We start from the raw sequence: 22546 nt of genomic DNA, 5'->3' as shown, positions 1-22546 counted from the left end.
CCTGCAACCAGTGAAATTGGAGGAATGAGAAGTGAGATTGGACTACGAATCAAAGAACTTTTCTGAACTTACATACACATGCGCTTAGAATTAGAAGAGGGTTAAGTTAATAATATGTTAAAGTTTGATCCTGTTTAAAGATAATTAAAAGCAACTTTTGTTTATGTAACCATTTGTGTTGGTGAATTTCTATTGCTGCTGGGTTTTGGGGTCCTCTGGGCTCGTAAGAAAAGGTTATGGAGAACATGCTGAGACCATGGCCAGATTTCTGTCATTTAAGAAAAGGTTGGATGTGTACATGGAGGTGAGGGGGTTGGAGGATTATTGGCAGAGAGCGGGAGGTTTGAGCTAGTGGAGCTGTTCTAGTGAATCGGTACGGACTCGAAAGGCCAACATGGCCTGTTTCCACTCCATAAATGGTTATATGGTTATATTTAGCATAGGCCTGCCTCTTATCCAGAACCAACTTCCTAATTATTCTAGAAAACCACAGCTCTCTTGAACTTTTGGTCTTGCCTTTTGGCCGGACTGGAACATAAAGATCCTGTACTCTCAAAATCTCCCTTTTAAATACCCTCCAATTTTCCTCTACATCCTTTCCGGCAAAAAGCTCAGGCCATACAACTCTCTGCAAATCCCTTCTCATTTCTTCAAATCTGGCTTTCTCCCATTCGAATAACTTCAACTTCAGTCCCGATCTATCCCTTTCCATAATTAAGCTAAAGCTAATGGACCCATGATCACTAGATCTGAAGTTCTCCCCAAAGCTCACCTCCATCACCTGCCTTATTGCCTTCCCAAACAATAGATCTAACACTGCTCCCCCCCAGTGGGCACCTCCATATACTGCTGCAAAAAGCAGTCCTCAACACATTGTATAAACGAAGCCATCCTGCCCTCTCACTGACTGTGTTTCCCAATCTATGTTAGGAAAATTGAAATCCCCAACCAAAACCATCCTATTCTTTCTGCACATCTCAGCTATTCCCTTGCACATTTGCTCTTCTAGTTCCCTCTCCCCATTCGGAGGCCTATAATATACCTCTATAATAGTAACCTCATCCTTATTTTTTTAGTTCTACCCACACTGCCTCCCTCGATAAGCCCTCCAGTCTATCTTGCCTCAGCACCGATGTAATATCTTCCCTGACAAATAATGCCAAACCTCCCTCACAACTCCTCCAATTCTGTATCTAACCAGGTTCTATTTCCCACATCTTTTAAACTCATTTGAACTGTTTGCAATTTACTTTATTTTCATTGAGTTTGCGGGGGAAAAAAATCTTCTATGGGAAATGTTTATAAAAAAAAGTGAAATTAGTGTATGGGACCATTATTAACGTCCAGTAGTGCAGAATATCAGCTATTCCCAGCACTGCCAAAGATCTAAGGATGCCTGTGTTTTACAATACTTCATTTTCTTTTTTTATTTTAACTATTGGTATAGAATGCAATTCAAAATTCACAGCAGCAACAAAGACCTCCATCCTTCTACAGACTGGGGCACCAAAGGGAACAGGGAGGCCCATGAGCTATCCTCATCTCCTCCATTTTGTTAAACTCTTCTCTTGCAAGTTGGAGCTTGCCTGCGGGCCCAGGTGTGCAGGGGGTGCCCCTGTGTGGCCGTGTTTGAGGGCTGCTGTGGAAAACTATGGCATGATGATGGATGGAAATTCTGACAACACCCGAGCAAACTCGTTGTCCCAATATGTGGTGAAGTCCAGGTGCAGAGCCGGCAATTTGGCCTCACCAAGGGAGAAGGTCTTTGCGCCGACCAGCCGTTGTCCCTTCAGATCCACGAGCAAACAGTGCATGAGGAGGAAGTCTGCACCCAGCAATGGCTGTGATACCGCAGCCTATGTGAAGCAGCTAGAACCAAAATGCAAGGGGATAGTCCACATGCCGTAGGTGCAGATGGTGCTGCTGTTGGCTGTCATGAGCTCTGGTCCGGCGCTTCTATTTTAGGTATTGTGGCTTGAGGTGGAGGGATGCTGATTTCTGCACCTAAGTCTACCAGGAATATGCGCCCAGAGTGTCTCTCCCAGCTGTTTCGGAGGCTATCATGGTGGCTAGCCATCATAGCCATAAGTGAAGGTTGAACATTTCATTTCCCTGGAATGAGCATGGCAGTCGGCACCAGCAAGCCACGGATCCCCACCTTTAATAGTTAAAAACACCAAGACTCAGAAATGGTGTTGTTTCTTGGCGTGGGTGTGGCAGGCTTTGCCGCTGGGCTGTGGTGTGGCTGGGCTTTCGGCAATGACACAGTACTAATCCCAATGCTGGCTCCGCCATTTTGTTTGCCACACCACAGAACATCCACGCGCCACCTTCTGCGGGTCGGAGAAGACCTTGTTTGCTAGTATGAGGCGGATATCCTCTGGCATCTGCTCCAAAAGGATCAGTTTGAAGAGTAGTCATGGCTTATAGCCATCTGGTAGTGCCAGCACGTCACTCATCAGAGCTGACAGCGCGCGATCATCCAGGCCATCCATATGTAGCAAAAGCACAGCCTATTCACAGCATGAGAGACCAAATCTGCCTACAAAAAGGGCCTTGAGTGCTTCATACCTCCCAGCCTCCAGAGGCCTGCTGCAGAAATTTGATTACTCAGCCCACTGTTTCCTGGTCGAGACCAGCCATCATATAGCAGTATCAGGTCTCATTGGAGACAATGTTCCTGATCCGGAACTGGGCCTCTGCTTGCTGAAACCAGATGAGGGGCTGTGTGGTCCAGAAAGCTGGAAGTTTAAACGAAATTATGTTCTGAAAAGCCGGGTCGTTCACGTTGTCCGTGTTGATTGTGTCGTTCATGTCAGGTCCAAATACCATTGGACATTCGGGGTCACCAACGTAGTTGGAATGCCACTGTGAGTGAAAGAAACACGCTGAGACGAGCAGAGTTTCAGTACAACTGATTTACTAATTCAAATTCCTGTGCTTAAGAGGCTCGCACTTCCCAGTGACCCTCGCGCCCTGTGGGGCAGAAGTGACATCGGCTTCCAGGCTGAGGCTTTGGCCCGCTCTGAGAGTCCCTGTGAATGCTACTGGCTGTGGACCCGCCTGCAACCGCCACACGTACTTCATTTCTGAGAAATATTATAAATGGTTATTGTAGTTTGTGGAAGAAGGAATAGAACAAGGTTGCAGAGTGGAAGAAGAAATTAGTATGCAAGTGACCCTTGGTACTCTGATCTGAAGGTCTCAAAGGAAATTAAAATGAGGAATTTGGACACATTTTAAGAATCTTTTACTGATGGCTTTAGTCTCACCCTGAGACCATTTCCAAACACCACAAATACAATGGAATAGGCTTTCTCATCTTAAAACATTAGGATAGTCAGAAAGCTGATGCAGAATATTTTACTTTTTAAACATATTTTATTCTTTATGTTTGCTTTGAAACTACATTTTAAATATTAATATTGTGCTTTGAATAAAAATTATGGTACATTAAAACCCCTGGTATACTGAACCTATGGGGATTGATAGATACTGGGCAAGGGAATTTTCCGGTTACTTGAGATTGTGTGTTGCATAATTGGTGAACTAAGGGCGAGGTGCACCAATTTTAAACTTACATATTTTTTCCTATTTGTTTATCGCTTTTTTTTGCCAGTTGCTGGAGGCTTGCAATTGCTTGAATTCCAATTAACAGGTTTTACTGAATGTACGTATTTGTAATTTGCCATTCTAATGTGCTCTGGTGGCAAACATTTTCTACAAAGTTAAGAAAAGGTGTGTGCCGCTAAGAACCCCAGAGAACCAAGAATATATAATCTTACCAAATTTGTATAATTAATTGCTTAATAAGTTATTCATTCTTTTTAAAGGATGAATGTTTTCTATCACTAGAAAGGACATAAGTCATAGACTTTAAGTTGCTTTAGTTAAAGTAGAAAAAATATACTCAAATTAGTGTTGCATGGTGTATGATGGTAATGGAGTAATGAAAAAAGTCTACATTTGTAAATGTACATCTAAGAGCTCTGTGCTCTTAGCCTGTCTCAGTGAATTAACCAAGCACATGACTGCCAGTAAAGATTTCCCAATTCAGAGGCAAGACCAAATATTTTGCAATAACTTTTTATGTACGTCCTTGTGAGAAACAGGAACCATAATTCTCCAAATACAAGTCACACAATATTTTGAAAATGTGCATATCCTATTAACCATATACAGCCATATATAACCACTTACAGCACAGAACAGGCCAGTTCGGCCCTACTAGTCCATGCCGTAACAAATCCCCACCCTCCTAGTCCCACTGACCAGCACCCGGTCCATACCCCTCCAGTTCTCTCGTCTCCATGTAACTATCCAGTCTTTCCTTAAATGTAACCAATGATCCCGCCTCAACCATGTCTGCCGGAAGCTCATTCCACATCCCTACCACCCTCTGCGTAAAGAAATTTCCCCTCATGTTCCCTTTATAATTTTCCCCCTTCAATCTTAAACCATGCCCTCTAGTTTGAATCTCCCCCACTCTTAATTGAAAAAGCCTATCCACATTTACTCTGTCTGTCCCTTTTAAAATCTTAAACACCTCTATCAAGTCCCCTCTCAATCTTCTACGCTCCAGAGAAAAAAAGCCCCAGTTTGCACAACCTTTCCCTGTAACTCAAACCTTGAAATCCTGTCAACATTCTTGTGAACCTTCTCTGCACTCTCTCTATTTTGTTTATATCTTTCCTATAATTTGGTGACCAAAACTGTACACAGTACTCCAAATTTGGCCTCCCCAATGCCTTGTACAATTTCATCATAACCTCCCTACTCTTGAATTCAATACTCCGATTTATGAAGGCCAATATTCCAAATGCCTTCTTCACCACATCATCTTCCTGAGTATCAGCCTTGATATTTACCATCACTCCTCAATCCCTTTGTTGCTCTGCACATCTCAATAGCCTACCATTTAATGCATATGACCTATTTAGATTTGCCTTTCCAAAATGTAACACCTCACACTTATCTGTATTAAATTCCATCAGCCATTTCTCAGCCCACACCTCCAGCCTTCCTAAATCACCTTTTAATCTATGGTAATCTTCTTCACTGTCCTCAACACCACCAATCTTTGTATCATCCGCAAACTTGCTTATCCAATTCTCCACCCCTACTTCCAGATCGTTAATATATATAACAAATAATAGTGGACCCAGGACCGATCCCTGAGGAACTCCTAGTTACTGGCCTCCAATTGGACAAATAATTTTCTACCACTACTCTCTGACATCTCCCATCCAACCACTGCTGAATCAATTTCACTACCACTTATTTATACCTAATGCCTCCACCTTTTTTCCTAACCCCCTGTGGGGAACTTTGTCAAAAGCTTTACTAAAGTCTAAATAGACAACATCCACAGCTTTCCCTTCATCACCCTTTTTTGTAACCCTCTCGAAACACTCAATCAGGTTTGTCAAGCATGATCTACCCCTGACAAAACCATGCTGATTACTCCCTAGCAATCCCTGTACCTCCAAATATTTGTAAATACCATCCCTCAGAACACTTTCCATCAACTTACCCACCACAGACGTCAGACTCACGAGCCTATAATTCCCAGGTTTACATTTGGACCCTTTTTTAAACAGCGGAACCACATGTGCCACCCTCCAATCCTTTGGCACTACCCCCGCGACCAGTGACATCCTAAATATCTCTGTTAATGGCCCCACTATCTGTCCACAATCCTCCCTGAGTGTCCTTGGGAATATTTTGTCCGGTCCCGGAGATTTATCCACCTTTATCTTTTTCAACACAGGCATCACTACCTCCTCGGTTATCTTTGTATGCTTCATTACCTCCCCACTATTTTTCTTTACTTCAACTGGTTCAATATTTTTTTCCCCTCATGAATACCGAGGCAAAGAAATAATTCAAAATTTCCCCCATATCCTCTGACTTCTCACTCAGCATATCCTCGCTATCTACAAGGGGTCCAATTTTATCTCTCACTAATCTTTTACTTTTAATGTACCTATAGAAACCCTTTGGATTTATTTTTACTCTGTCTGCCAAAGCCTCTTCGTGCCTTTTTATGGCCTTTCTAATTTCTTTCTTAAGATTCCTTCTACACTCCTTGTAGTCCTCCTTCAAATTGTCAGCTCTCTGTTCTTTATACCTCTTGTACACCTCCCTTTTATCCTAACCAAATTTCCAATATTCCTCGAAAACCAAGCCTCCCTATGACTTCCAGTCTTTCCTTTGATCCTCACTGGGACATATCTACTATGTACCCGCAAAATTTCTTTTTTGAATATCCTCCATTTCTCATTTACACCCTCACCTGAAAATATCCTATCCCACTCAATACTCCCCAAATCCCTTCTTATTCCTTCGAAATTTGCTCTTCTCCAATCCAGAACCTCAACTTTAGGCCCCTCCTTGCTCTTCCCTAAAACTACCCGAAAACTAACAGAGTTATGATCACTAGACCCAATTTGTTCTCCAACATTCATGTCCAATACTTGACCTAGCTCATTCCCTAACAGGAGATCTAGTATTTCACCGTCCCGAGTCGGTTCTTCTACTAATTGATTTAGAAAACAATCTTGAACACATTTAACGAACCCTAGCCCATCCAGCCCTCTAACTTTATGGGTATCCCAATCAATGTGAGGGAAGTTAAAATCTCCCATGATCACTACCTTATGATTCTCACACATATACGTTATCTCCCTACAAATTTGTTCCTCTAATTTTCTTGGCCCATTTGGTGGTCTGTAATACACCCCTATTAGCACCCTCATGCCTCCTTCACCCTTCAATTCCACCCAAACAGCCTCACTGGACGATCCCTCCAGACCATCCTGCCACCTCACGGCAGTAATGCCCTCCTTAACAAGCAGAGCAACTCCTCCCCCTTTTTTACCCCCTGCTCTATCACATCTAAAACAAATGTATCCTGGAATATTAAGTTGCCAGTCCTGCCCCTCCTGTAGCCAGGTCTCACTAATTGCCACAATATCATGACCCCAAGTATCGGTCCATGCTCTAAGCTCATCTACCTTGTTCACTATGCTTCTTGCATTAAAATATATGCATTTCAGAGAATGACCCTCACCTATATTCTCTTTTCTACCTTTTACCCTAATCTTCATCCTACCTTTGTTATCGTTATTATTCCTATCTAGGTGGCCATGCTCCCTTGATACTACACTCACACTCTGTTCCCCATCCCCCTGCCAAACCAGTTTAAACCTTCCCCCACAGCTCTAGCAAATCTGCTTGCCAGCACATTGGTCCCCCTCCAGTTCAAGTGGAGTCCGTCCCTTTTGTACAGGTCCGACCTTCCCCAGAAGAGATCCCAATGATCCAGAAATCTTATCCCTTGCCCCCTGCACCATCTCTTTCGCCACACATTCATCCTCCACATCCTCCTATTTCTACCCTCACTAGCGCGTGGCACCGGCAGCAATCCAGAGATTACACCTTGGAGGTCCTGTTTTTTTTAAACTTCCTACCTAATTCCACATAATCCTGTTTCAGGACCTCAACCCCACTTCTAACGAAGTCATTGGTCCCCACATGGACCACAACTTCTGGCTGTTCTCCTTCCCCTTGCAGAATGCTATGAACTCGATTAGAGATATCCCTGACCCTGGAACCAGGGAGGCAACAGACCAACCTGGATCCCCGATCTCGTCCCACAAACCTTCTACCTGTCCCTCTGACTAACGAGTCCCCAACTACAAGTATCCTGTTCTTATCTCTCCTTCCCTTCTGAACCTCAGGGGCAGCCCCTGTGCCAGAGACCTGACCCCCACGACTCGTCCCTGGTAGGCTGTCCCCCCAGCAAAATCCAATGCCGAATACATGTTGCTGAGTGGCACTTCCACAGGGGTATACTGCACAGGCACTCTCCCTCCTTTCCTTGCAGTCACCCAATTCCCTGACTCCTGCCTTCTAGGGGGTGAGTGTCTCCCTGTAACTCTTTTCTATCATTGCCTCTGCTTCCCTTATGATCCTCAGTTCATCCAATTGCAGCTCAAGCTCCCTAACACGGTCACTCATTATATGCAATTGGATGCACCTTTTGCAGGTGTAGTCGTCAGGAACAGCTGTGGTGTCTCTGACTTCCCACATCCCACAACTGGAGCACTTGACTACCCCAACTGACTCCATTTCCTCCTTTCTTACTATAAATATGTTATTTCAAAGATACCTTTCCACACAAGCTCTTTATTAGCCCTTACCAATTAACCCCCAATTAACTCCTCTCACACGACATATTAATTTATGAAAAATGAACATATTGCATTAATTATTTGAAAATCACTTGCCAATTCAATGAAAGGACTCAAGTTGCGAACGATACAAATTATGTTAAAACCACAATCAAATTCAGACAGCTTTTGAAACCAGAGTGATTTTAAAAAAAGTTTAGCTGTCACCAATTGAAATAACTTACATTTTCCCAAAATAGGTATTTAAGTGACTTCAATATTATTTATTGACATAGTAGGTTCTGGAGCAACAGTAGCTTTCTCACTTGAGAAATTGTTTTTAAAAAATGATTTTTTTTTAAAAAATTTTCTCAAAAATTCTAAACAGGTGAAAATGCCGAGGGTTAGGGGAGTGCCACAATCTTTGATAAATGACCAGATAGATGATCACTGCTTCTTTGGTTGAAATAACATGAACATTTTCAAACCTGATTACATGGCTTTTTTCATTCCAACTGAAGTCAATAAAAGAGAATAAGCTGATCATAGCAGTACAGCTTGTTTGTAGCTCAAGGAATCTGAAATTTGGTCCATTGTCTGGCTTGAACCAGAGCAATAATATATTTTAAGTCATTTTATAATATTGCATTTTCCCCTCATTCTCTTGGTGATAATTTAAATTTCTGAAACATTGATGCTTCTCCCAAATTAGAAGCATGGGTATCAAACCCTCCTGTAGTTCAAAGGTCAATATTACATTTCTCCTCAGCATTCTCTGATTGGGAGAAATATTTAATTTTCCCTTATTACAAAATAATTCTTATTCCAGAGTATCATCATGTCTTACACCTTGGCCTCCTGCCAGGACATGAAAAGTACTAACTCTGCAAGTGAGTTTACAGAATACCAAAAATATATCCCCTTATATGGGCATACGTTACAATATTAAATATGTCAATTAAAGTTTAGAAAGGCAAAGCAATTGCTTATGTTGATGCTCATGATGAGGTTTTGATTGAGACATCTGATATGTTTATGCAGGATTTTCCAAAATGGGCCCAGTGAGCAAATGTCCTTTCCTGCAAAGTCACAGAAGTTGGTGTCCAACAAGTGTTGTCCCAGGTATCCAGAAGTGATCACTGACATCTGCCACGGCCGTAGGAAAACGCAGCAGCACACCTACTGAAGATTGGAAACCTATTTTAAAGTGAATTTTAGATGCCCTGTATCCCTTTAGAGCTGCTTCCTTCTACACTTGGTCTTAAGCCAAAAGGCCGAGAAGCGATTAGAGCTGCTTCCTTCAAGAATGTCAAAAACTTTCTAATCGGACCTTTATACTATTATGTAACAAATGGTGCAGCTTCTAAATGGGCACATGGCAAAATGTGCAGTGGAGCCAGAACTTCCCTTGCCAAACTAAGCTGCATACACCTTCCCTCCAATAACTCCAACCATAAGCCTCGGGGAAGGAAGACAGCAGAGCTGCAATGAAAAACTTCCCACTTGGATCCCCATGCAAAATGCAATTTGCTGAAGAAATTTGTGCACAGGAAAACCATCAAGGTTCTCTGATCTAAGGATAACAAAATTAAGTGCTTTGTATTCACTGTTGTGGTGCACTATAACAACAATATAGATTAAAATTCCTTTTTTCTATTTTCTGTTCAAACGTTCAAATCTTTTTGTTTAAGTGTGTATTTTCAATAGCTTTATCTACTCCTACAAAAAGAATAAAAAAGATCAGTCAAGCCTAGGTTAGTCTTTATATTTTTATCCAGGTTTGGTGTGCAATCCTTTCTAAATGTCCTCTCCACATCACCAATTGCATGATTTCTGTTGGTTGTTTCAAAACTGTCCAACACAATTAATAAATGCCATGCAGTTGGCATCACCCCAGATTGAGCAGATGACTAACCTTTCATTGTTCATTAAGTCTGCCGCCCCCCCCCCCCCCCCTCCAATCTGTCCTCTGTCTCCTTTACCCCAGCTCTGCATTCACAGAGCCAAACCCCACCACCAATTCTGTCCTTTCCTACCTTCTGGCCTCTCCATATCTAATTAATACCTTTTATCTGTTGGTCTGTATTTCCTCCCTTTGCCCTTTCTTTTAATTCTCATACCTTGAAGGGCTCAGGCCCAAAACATCAGTTATCTTTACCTCCTATAGATGCTGCAAGACCTCCTGAGATCCTTCAGCATTTCTGTGTTTTTACTATTGTTCCTTGAGCGTTTTATTAGAATACGAAACATTTGAGACATACAAAATTACTGCATATGGATGGATTCATTTAGAAGCTGAGAAAAACTGAATAATTTAAAGCAGAGATATAATGAAAAACTGAGTTTTTAATTGAATGTTGTTCAGTTTCTTGAGTTCTTTCTGCAATGTTCAACTTCAACACTTTTTTTTAAACCTTAACATGCTTTTATATTATGTCAAAACATTTTGAGAATTGCCACATTTATTCAAAGTGTCAAATCTTCAGACTGTAATTTAATAACATTCAACACACAACTAAATGTCATAATCAATTTTTTCTTTGCTGTTGATGGGTACTTTTAAAGATTCATTGGTTCAGCACATAAAATAAAAGATTTTTCTTTCACATGGAACTTCAAAAATAAACACTATTGTTACTAAATGAGGTTAAATAGTTAAAAATTACAAGTATTCTTTTCCTTTTGTAACCACTTCTAACAACATAGGTTTATCTGGAAAAGAAAGCTTCATGACCAGGATTCAAGTGAAAATTGCCATGAATGACAGTACCATCCCAAAGCGCGTCTCAGCACATAATCTGGTGCAATCGCCCACAAATACTACAGTCAGAAAGTGAATGTTACCTTGTTGAAATTTCTCCAGGCCGATTCTATTTTTTTCCAAAAATGTAGTTTGGACATGAAATCCATTCCAAGCAATGCTCAGAAATCTTTAGGCCCACAACAAAGCAAAAAGGTAGCACCATTTAAAGAAATAGCTTCATATTAAGGTAAAAGAAATAATCGGGCAAGGAAGCTTCTCCTTTTTACTGTTACCATTATTTGCATATCTGACCAAAGGTTAGTCATCTGTCTGGCTTAAAACTAGCTTTAAGGAAGAGAGTTAGTTACAGGAAATGATGCACATTTGGTGAGCAAAATTACCGTCAGTCATGTGGGAGTTACTGTCAACTGCCCAAATTTAACCACTGCAACACTAAACAAATTGGTATTACAAAACAAGGGCCCCGATGGAACAGTTTTAAAAGCTCCAAAACCGTTTATAAAACATTTCTTTATTTATAAATAAATTCTTTATTTGTGTTCTTTATTTATCAAGGAATTTATTTACTTCTATTCTTAAATAACATTAAGATCTTCATTCTGCCAAATCATTCAAAAGACAACTGTGGAAAACAATATATGTGTATTTATTATAAAAATGTCAATTTATCTAAATGGATGATTCAAATCACGTATCTGAAAGTGAAAAATCATAAACTTCAAGAAATTAATAAATTCTAAGGTGAAACCAACACAACTTCTCTTTTGTGATGTTTGCAGTGTACAGAATCCTTAACAAGTTTTATATTTCATAGCAAGTTATTTAGCAGGATTAATGATTCTAGCTTAATTTTTTTTAACTATATTGTTAAATATCACTGAAAAAATGCATATTATAATAAGATAGATATAGCGCAAATGTCTTTTTTATTAGAATAAGCTGGTTCCCATTGGTATTGAATTTAATAAATGAAGTAATAATTGGTCATTTGGGCACGCTACTCGATGGCTGTTTTGGTTTGTCAAACAGGGAAAGTGACATCGGGCAAGGCAACGTTGAGCAATTATGTGAAAGGAGTAATATACATAAAGGAATTAACGAAGGACCAGTATGAATTTCCCACCCACAAACCTGTGCCACCCAAATACCGCAATTAACCTACAACCCGTGTACCTTTTTTGGAGGGTGGTAGGAAACTGGAGCATCCAGAGCAAACCCACACAGACACGGGGAGATCAATCAAAATCCTACAACACTGAAATTTAACCTATCAATTTCTTCTTTGGCTTGGCTTCGCGGACGAACATTTATGGAGGGGTATGTCCACGTCTGCTGCAGGCTCGTTGGTGACTGACAAGTCCAATGCGGGACAGGCAGGCACGGTTGCAGCGGTTGCAAGGGAAAATTGGTTGGTTGGGGTTGGGGTTGGGTGTTGGGTTTTTCCTCCTTTGACTTTTGTCAGTGAGGTGGACTCTGCAGACTTCTTCAAAGGAGGTTGCTGCCCGCCGAACTGTGAGGCACCAAGATGCACGGTTGGAGGCGAGATCAGCCCACTGGCAGGGGTCAATGTGGCAGGCACCAAGAGATTTCTTTAAGCAGGCCTTGTACCTCTTCTTTGGTGCACCTCTGTCTCGGTGGCCAGTGGAGAGCTCGCCATAGAACACGATCATAGGAAGGTGATGGTCCTCCATTCTGGAGACGTGACCCACCCAGCGCAATTGGGTCTTCAGCAGCATGGATTCGATGCGTGCGGACTCTGGCAGCTCGAGTACTTCGATGTTGGTGATTAAGTAATTCCAATGAATGTTGAGTATGGAGCGGAGACAGCGCCGATGGAAGCGTTCTAGGAGCCGTAGGTGATGCCAGTAGAGGACCCATGATTCGGAGCCGAACAGGAGCATGGGTATGACAATGGCTCTGTACACGCTGATCTTTGTGTGTTTTTTCAGGTGGTTGTTTTTCCAGACTCTTTTGTGTCGTCTTCCAAAGGCGCTATTTGCCTTGGCGAGTCTGTTGTCTATCTCTTTGTCGATCCTTGCATCAGATGAAATGATGCACCCGAGGTAGGTAAACTGGTTGACCGTTTTGAGTTCAGTGTGCCCGATGGAGATGTGGGGGGGCTGGTGCTCATGGTGGGGAGCTGGCTGACGGAGGACGTCAGTTTTCTTCACTCTGACTTCCAGGCCAAACATTTTGGCAGTTTCCGCAAAACAGGACGTCATGCGCTGGAGAGCTGTCTCTGAATGGGCAACTAAAGTGGCATCGTCTGCAAAGAGTAGTTCACGAACAAGTTTATCTTGTGTCTTGGTGTGAGCTTTCAGGCGCCTCAGATTGAAGAGACTGCCATCCGTGCGGTACCGGATGTAAACCTATCAATTTAACCTTCAATCTATCACCTAGCTCCCTGAACTCTCCTTGCAGTACCCACTTCATTGGTCCCTACATGGACCGTGACATTTGGTTGCTCACCCTCTCTCCTGTGAACGCAATCTGAGAATTTGTCCACAAATCAGGCATTCATAATCATGGAGGCGGATGGCCTGTGCTATCCAGGACAAATTAGACACTTAGTTTGCATCCCACCAGCCACCAAACACATTCACTCCTTTCACATAGGATCATCATGGCTGCCCTTGAACTCAACACAAAAATATTTGCCACTTAAAGCCAATTACAAACCCCACCCCCAACAGTCCAGAAGGATGAGGAAAGCAGTCTATCAGGGAAGGCTACAGTTCTGTTCCATATCACTTTTAGGTAATGAAATTATATCACCCATAGGCACTGCATACTGGCCTTTTCAACAATGTTAATTTTCCGTGAGAGTCTGAAAATGCAAAACACCACTGGTGCTCAAAGTGTCAATGGAGAAAATTATGGAAATCAGGTCAGGAGTATTTGTGGAGACAGAAACAGAGTCAACAACTGTGGTTAAAGATCTTTCATCACTCTCATGAAACATATTGCCTCGCCTTCTTGATATTTAGTCATACAGCACAGTAACAGGCCCTTTCAGCCCACAAGCCAGTGCCACCCAATTATCCCTAAATTGACCTACAACTCCCAGTATGTTTTGAAGCATGGGAGGAAACCCAAGCTTATAGAGAGTACCGGATTCGAACCCGGGTCACTGCCACTCTAACAGCGTTGCATTAACTGGGCTTTTTTAACATATTTGGAGAGTCTGATAAAAGGTCTTTATAGTTTGTTTACAGCTTCTGCACCAATTTGCTTTGTAAATACTGGACATTGCATGCACACAAAACGCTCAGATTTTCAGATGATAAAATGGGTGCCTTCTCTTAGCGGGGCAATTTGTTTCTCACCTGCACCCTCAACTAATCAAAACATTTGGGCCTTCAGCCAAATGTAAGCCATCACCCAGTTTCTCTTTGCAACCTAACTTTCTCTGTTTTGTCTCTCATCAACAAGATCAACAGTTATCACTTGTGAAAGGAAAATGAAGGATGTGATGTCATGTGCTACCTGCCTCTCAGGTAGCTACACCTATTGTGTGTTTTGTTGATACAGGTACACGATCCTTTATCCGGAACCCTTGGGGGACAATGTGTTCCGAATTTCGGATTTTTCCGGATTTTGGAAACCCCACCCAAATTGTGCTGTAGTACCCACCCCACCCCCTTCCAGTCACCCAGCCACCTCCCCCAAACGCTGGTCCCTCGGCCGCCTGGACGTCTCCCCCGACCGCCGGTCCTTCGGCTGCCTCTCCAACCGCGGTCCCTCAGCTGCCCGGCAGAGTCCCCCTTACCCCAACTGTCGGTCCCCACTTGCCAGATTTTTGAGCTTTCCGGATTTTAGATATCCAGATAAAGCTTGTATAGTAAAATCCCCATTATCCGGAATTCAAGGAAACGGCAAAAAATACAGAAGTTTAAAATTGGTGTATCTCGCCATTAGTTCTCTATTCATGTTACACGGAGTCTCAACCAACCAGAAAACTTGCTCACCCACCATCTACCAATCCCCATAGATGCCAAATTACTCCAAGATAATGTGAGAAAACTCGTTACAAATATACTGTTGTTTAATTGATATGTTATAAAAGAATATGACTGCAGCTGGTTTCAGAATGGCTGTTGAATGGTAGTTGGTCTGGAAAATTCAATATAATGTGAAGTCATCTACTTTGGAACAAAAATAGAAGATCAGATTATTATTTTAATGGTGAAAGATTGCAGCATGTGGTTGTGAAGGAGAGCAGTGCTTTACCAGGGGTTTTACTGCATTAAATTGCAGTTGGGCAAGCTACAAAGCATGTGCAAACATGCTGAGTGACCTATTCCAGTTCAAAAGCCTGCACTGTCATTTAATAAGATTAGGGCCGAAGTGATTGTAACCACTCCTGTATATCCTTCCCATACTTATCCACAGATTCTCTGGAAGAAATAGTGAAACAGTTCCTCCTTATCCCTGTCTTAAATGTACTCCCCATAATCTTGAGGCTATGCCACTAGCTCTAGTCTCACTGCCAAATGAAAATCATCTCCCTGCTTCTATCTTATCTATTCCTGTCACTATTTTATTCTGTACATCTCCCTAAGCCACACCCACACCCCCATTCTTCTAAACTTGATCTCATCTTCAAAGCCAACTCCTTCATTTCCAAATCAACCTGGTGAACTTTCTCTGCAATGCCTTCAAAACCTGTACAGTAGAACTCCTGTTATCAGGAATTCAAGCCACCAGCAGTTTCAAGCAACAGGCAAAAAAATTGCAGAAAAAAATAGGTAAAAAAATACAGTAGTTTAAAATTGGCTTGCCATTAGTTCACCAATTACGCAACACACAGTCTCAAGCAACCGGAAAATTAACTTACCATGAATCTACCAATCCCATAGGTGCTGGATACCAGGGATTTTACTATATACAGTCATGCGTCGCTCAATGTCCATGATACGTTGTTATGCGATTTGGATGTTGTGCAAACACCATTTTGTTTTTTAAACACCAGAAAATGTTGGTAATTGAATAACCTTTGACACCCAGAAAAGGAATATCCCAAGCAGCCGAATTGTCATTTGGGAATTCCTGAAGTTGGTTGCTTTTCATCATTAGGCGCAGAGGAATTACACCTGATGCATGTTTTGATATTTCTGAACTGTTACATCTCTAAAACGCTCATTTGCAATAAACTACAGTTGAAATCCTCTGCTGTTACCCAAGTTGGTACACTGGTAAACTGAAATAATTGATATTTAATCCCAGTGTGTTCGCTTAAGATCTGTTGTCTCGGAGCTATGTAAAAAAAATGTTCCAAAAGGGTGAAAAGGCTGGGAGAAAACTGAAGTTACAAGCGAACGCAGACTGGATTACAAAACAGATTGTAGAGTTTCGCACAACTGCTTTGGTCACATATCCCCCTGCAGGTCAGAGGCAGAAACTGCTACTATACGGAAAATTTACATCCAAACACAATCATTCTTTTAAACCCCAAATCTATTGCGTTTCCGTCCCTTCGTCTCCGTTCAGTGCATTGTTTCCCATGAAGAAATGGCGAACTAGTGTTAAATTCAGTAATTACTGATTTGACTTATTTGTGATTGCGAATTGGATCAAAAATAAAATGCATCAGTTGCCCGGGAATAAGTGAGTGGCGTAAGAGTATTGACATTATGTAAATCAGTCTCTTTTGTTTGAGTGTAAATAGCAATCACTTGTCACGGTCCAATTATTTTCCAGGGGACATACACTTTGATCTCCTTTTGATACGCTGTACACTCATCAAAAGTATTTAATTTATGGCAACAAATGCTGGAATCTGCACTCTCTACTCGCCTGCTCCCAATAAATAATCATGGACATATATGCCCGAACGGATGTTATCCAGCTCATGACTATTTTTTCTCAAAGAAACTAGAACTGCAGACAGCATTCCACGTGTGGCTTCACCAGTACCATGAAAAGTTGCAGAACCTCCCTATTAAGTTCAATTCCTCTATTCAACCCCATTTTAACTCTTGATCAACTGTTTACATCTGCAACCTTTCGTGATTCATACACTCTCCATTTAAATAATCAGATATACCAGTTTTCTTTCCAAAGTAGAACATTTCACATTGTACTCCATCTGTCAGACTCTTGACTATTCCACAGCCATTCTAAAACAAAGAGCAGTTAGATTATTTTGTAACTTATGTATTAAACAATAGTACATTTGTAGCGAGCTTTCTGACATGCCCTTGGAGTACAAATTTGTATTTGTGGAGGAAGAATGAGATTGGATAGCAAAGCAGGTACCTGATTATTGATCATGGAAAGAATGAGCAGGAACTTTGCATTGGAATAGTGAAATTGTTGAAGGTGGATAAGACCATGCAAAGATCTTAAGACAAAGTTAAAAGTTTTCATGTTAATTTCTTAAACTCTAAGAAAAGGGCTTGACCACGAAGAACAAAAGGAAAATACTTTTAACCTACAATGGGTGGATACTGAGGAGGTTTTGTCAGCAAATGAGGAGAGTTGGGACAGAACTGGCGATTGAGAGGAAAAGGAAAGCAATTCCTAGCAACAGAGGAGACAAGTGCTCACCTGAGCAGTGTTAAAGTCATTTTCCCACTTTTTGAATTACATGGAAATAGATAGGTGGATGTCTAAAAGATCACTGTAATTAAAAGCAATGGTCATCTTAATGCAAAATTCCAACTTTACCCAATTCTGTTCAAAGTTCAAAGTTCATCATCAGAAGTTAACTCTATTTCTCACTCCATAGATGCTGTTTGACCTGCCAGCCATTTTAAACAATTTTAATTTCATATTTCCAGCAACAAATGTGATTTTGCTTTTGGCTCAAGTAAGACACAGCACAAGGTCCAGAGTCACAAATCAACCACAACAGTTGAGAATAACACTTTATTTCTTTAAAGATGTTTAATAATTAAAGCTAAACACCTTTAACGTTAATTTCCAGAAACTGCCTGACAAATTATTGATTGCATTTAATTCCACAACTTCTCAAGATAGAACTCTTCAAGATATTCAGGATACAAGATTATTACCACTAGGTCATAGACAACCTTTCTGCCACATTTAAATAATTTTAAATATTGTGCAAATGTCCAAATTCACCCAAGAGCCCATTATTCTCTGTGCTCATTTGCCAGAAATACAGATAAATGTGAAAAAAAATTACAGACCTGTATTTGTTCGCCATTTCTAGTTTGGAACATAGACAAATTTATCAGTTCCAAACTTGGTTCTTCATAGTTTTGACCATTTATGGATAAGACATCTGAATATGCTTCACTTGGTGAACTAAATAACTGCCTGCAATGACAAAACAAAATTAAGCTGTTTAAAACCATATAACAGATGAAAAAGTAAAATGCTGCAGATGCTACAATTCAGAAATAAACAGTGAAGTCCTGGAGAAAAAAGTTATCGATGATCACCTTTTAATTAAATCTGAGAAACATTAGAAATAAAATCAAATTTTATGTATGGAAGGGGGAGCAGGGACAAAAAAAAAATCAAATGGCAAGGTGTGCAATATAGTGCCAGCCAAATGAGACAAAAGATGTAATGGACGACATTTCCAAAAGAGGGTACAGCTATTGGAAGTAAAACACAAAAGTTTTCCGACAACATGATTTTTTTTTTAATTTTTCACACTATAAACCATATTGACCAAGATACATACACATTTTTTTTCTTGAATATATACAGTGTCATTTTCTCACCCTTTTTCCCCCCTCCCTTCCCTCCCTCCCTCACCCCCTTTCCCATTTATTTGAAGTTCAATCTATAAGATACATTAAACCTGTTAAACAATGTTGTCACTTAATAAAAATAAACAAGAAATTTTACTGAGTCAGTTCTTTTCATTATCTTCTCCTTCTGTCATTTTAGGTAGTGGAAGTCCATGGTAGGATTTCTCTATTGTATTTCACGTATGGCTCCCATATTTGTTCAAATATTGTGATGTTATTTCTTAAATTATACATTATTTTTTCTAATGGAATACATTTATTCATTTCTATATATCATTGCTGTATTCTCAAGTTGTCTTCTAATTTCCAGGTTGACACCATGATTGAGATAAAAACACAATGCTGGAGAAACTCTGCAAGTCAAACAGTGTATTTTATATTCCTTTGTGTTTTTAGCTACTGGAAGTAACATGGGTTCGTTACACCTGTCTTTTGAGAAAATATTTTATTCCTGTTTCTGGCCCCTCATTCACCACTTTGTAACATTACTAAATTTGTTTGCATTTTCTGTGTCAATGACGAACTAGAACATTTCATTACCTTTGTTGGCAATTCATATAGCCTCTTTATATCTATATTTTCTATATCCATACGTGGGGACAGATTAGCAACCAGTGTCCACCACAAGTCAACAGACTCCCACAAATACTTGACAATTTTTTCTCCCACTCTACTACCTACAACAGTAGAGTATCCCCAGATTCTTTTTCCCTATTGAGTGTACTCCAATAATTCAGTTTAACAACATAATCTAATATTTCTTCCTTTTATCTAAACCATGAATTCTCCTTCATCAGGCATTTATCCTGTTTTTATTTTATTTCCTGCTCTCTCCCTCACAGAACAAGTTCCCTTTGTCCTAATCTTAGAACACACATCACCTCAAATGATGGCAGTCTATTTATATAGACACCTAAACAAAGATGCAGTACCCATGTGTTTGCTGACCTTTCCATCATAGCAAAGGTTTCCAAGACCAATTCATTGAAAATTAGGTATTTTCTTTCTCATGAAACCACCTAAATCTACTCAAAATGATCTCTGACAGAACAATGATTTTTCACAACTCAGCAAAGACATTATTTAATGCAGTGGGAGCTGCAGCTCTCAGGTGGGATGTTAAAGCATGGGTCATTAATTCTGCTCCTTTTAAATAAATACTAGCAATAAGACCCTGTTATTATCGAGTCACATAGGTGAAAGTGGGGCACAATTTTTTTTAAAACACTGATCTCATTCATTCCTGACTTACAAAGCATAAAAGTAAATACTTCAAAAATAATTCTACTGACACTAAAGTGCTAAACTGGAATCAATATGGCAAACTCATTCCAAAAAGTGATAAATTATAGTAACCTGCCAAGTTGTTGAAGGATGCAATATGTTTCTGTTTGAGTATCATGCAAGGACAAAGCTAATATTTCATGGCAGATAGGGGTTAAATGCAAATTGATTTAACAAAAAATTTTTCCTACAAGTTTGGAAGTTTTCTAGGAAAGTTAGAAGACAACAGTGATACCATATATTTCGGTGTATTAGTTGAGTCGTGAATCCCTAAAAAGGAGGGGAGGTCAACTTATACACCAGATATACTTTTGAGATCTTAAATTCACCAAAAAATTAGATTGATGTCAATTTGGTGTACAAGCCCATGATGGAAGCACCTTCCCACTGCTAGGTACTGCCATAACTGCTCCTTCTTGGGACCCTGATGTTGGCAGTCCGGCTCCGTGGGCCATCGCTGCTCCGGCTCCGTGGGCCATCGCTGCTCCGGCTCCGTGGGCCATCGCTGCTCCGGCTCCGTGGGCCATCGCTGCTCCGGCTCCGTGGGCCATCGCTGCTCCGGCTCCGTGGGCCATCGCTGCTCCGGCTCCGTGGGCCATCGCTGCTCCGGCTCCGTGGGCCATCGCTGCTCCGGCTCCGTGGGCCATCGCTGCTCCGGCTCCGTGGGCCATCGCTGCTCCGGCTCCGTGGGCCATCGCTGCTCCGGCTCCGTGGGCCATCGCTGCTCCGGCTCCGTGGGCCATCGCTGCTCCGGCTCCGTGGGCCATCGCTGCTCCGGCTCCGTGGGCCATCGCTGCTCCGGCTCCGTGGGCCATCGCTGCTCCGGCTCCGTGGGCCATCGCTGCTCCGGCTCCGTGGGCCATCGCTGCTCCGGCTCCGTGGGCCATCGCTGCTCCGGCTCCGTGGGCCATCGCTGCTCCGGCTCCGTGGGCCATCGCTGCTCCGGCTCCGTGGGCCATCGCTGCTCCGGCTCCGTGGGCCATCGCTGCTCCGGCTCCGTGGGCCATCGCTGCTCCGGCTCCGTGGGCCATCGCTGCTCCGGCTCCGTGGGCCATCGCTGCTCCGGCTCCGTGGGCCATCGCTGCTCCGGCTCCGTGGGCCATCGCTGCTCCGGCTCCGTGGGCCATCGCTGCTCCGGCTCCGTGGGCCATCGCTGCTCCGGCTCCGTGGGCCATCGCTGCTCCGGCTCCGTGGGCCATCGCTGCTCCGGCTCCGTGGGCCATCGCTGCTCCGGCTCCGTGGGCCATCGCTGCTCCGGCTCCGTGGGCCATCGCTGCTCCGGCTCCGTGGGCCATCGCTGCTCCGGCTCCGTGGGCCATCGCTGCTCCGGCTCCGTGGGCCATCGCTGCTCCGGCTCCGTGGGCCATCGCTGCTCCGGCTCCGTGGGCCATCGCTGCTCCGGCTCCGTGGGCCATCGCTGCTCCGGCTCCGTGGGCCATCGCTGCTCCGGCTCCGTGGGCCATCGCTGCTCCGGCTCCGTGGGCCATCGCTGCTCCGGCTCCGTGGGCCATCGCTGCTCCGGCTCCGTGGGCCATCGCTGCTCCGCCTCCGTGGGCCATCGGTGCTCCGGCTCCGCGGGCCATCGGTGCTCCTGCCGGGTAGGCCGAGGTTTTTTTTAAACTTACTTAATTTACAGCTTTGTTATTTGTGATTGGGATGTTTTAAAAAAATTTGGGTCATTTCTGGGGGGCCTTGTCAGCCTGAAAATGGGGATCGACTTATACGCCGGATGTACCATAAAACCCTTAAAATTAGGCTGAAAAATGGGTGTCGACTTGTACATCAGTCAACATATTCCAAAATATACGGTACTAACAATTTGATTTATACAAAGCCTTAAAGGTAAAAAGGACATCTTATGAGAAAAATATGCCAAGACAAAGACAGAACAATTTAAGGAGACAAAAGTCTTGATTAATTGTGGTTGCTGGAAATACTGCTGCGCTGGATGCGTCACGTCTCCAGAATGGAGGACCATCGCCTTCCCAAGATCGTGTTATATGGCGAGCTCTCCACTGACCACCGTGACAGAGGTGCACCAAAGAAAAGGTACAAGGACTGCCTAAAGAAATCTCTTGGTGCCTGCCACATTGACCACCGCCAGTGGGCTGATAACGCCTCAAACCGTGCATCTTGGCGCCTCACAGTTTGGCGGGCAGCAACCTCCTTTGAAGAAGACCGCAGAGCCCACCTCACTGACAAAAGGCAAAGGAGGAAAAACCCAACACCCAACCCCAACCATCCAATTTTCCCCTGCAACCGCTGCAACCGTGTCTGCCTGTCCCGCATCGGACTTGTCAGCCACAAACGAGCCTGCAGCTGACGTGGACTTTTTACCCCCTCCATAAATCTTCGTCCGCGAAGCCAAGCTAAAGAAAGAAGATTATGAAGAATGATGTTTATCAAGAATACAATCCTTAAAAGATACGGCCTTCAATAGTCAGTAAATTGAAAGGAACAGTAAAATAAATCAAAAAATTGATCGAGGAATGGGACGTGAAAGGGCACGGCAAGATCATGAAGGAGTTTATGACAAAGTTAGGGTCCAAGGTTGAGAGAACCAAGAAATAATACAGGAAAGGACAGACATCTTGGGC

The 22546-nt window shown here is 42.5% G+C and overlaps 1 protein-coding gene across 6 annotated transcripts in view; it reads right to left on the bottom strand.

Moving 5' to 3' along the window:
- The window catches only part of sbno2b (strawberry notch homolog 2b), a 189102-nt gene that overhangs the window by 87054 nt on the left and 79502 nt on the right, over positions 1-22546 (bottom strand). For 4 of the 6 annotated variants that reach the window (XM_069928192.1, XM_069928191.1, XM_069928193.1 and 1 more), the window contains one exon: positions 18093-18222. In XM_069928192.1, coding sequence (XP_069784293.1) covers positions 18093-18222 — 130 coding nt within the window. Of the gene's footprint in view, positions 1-11018; positions 11351-16984; positions 17058-18092; positions 18223-22546 lie in introns of those variants that run through there. The other 2 variants (XM_069928195.1, XM_069928194.1) reach the window with 2 other exon arrangements.

This window comes from Narcine bancroftii, chromosome 3 (assembly GCF_036971445.1).
Source record: "Narcine bancroftii isolate sNarBan1 chromosome 3, sNarBan1.hap1, whole genome shotgun sequence".
NCBI lineage: Eukaryota > Metazoa > Chordata > Chondrichthyes > Torpediniformes > Narcinidae > Narcine > Narcine bancroftii.
The sequence above is the reverse complement of the archived record's forward strand: the minus strand, read 5'-3'. Positions and strand labels throughout refer to the sequence as shown.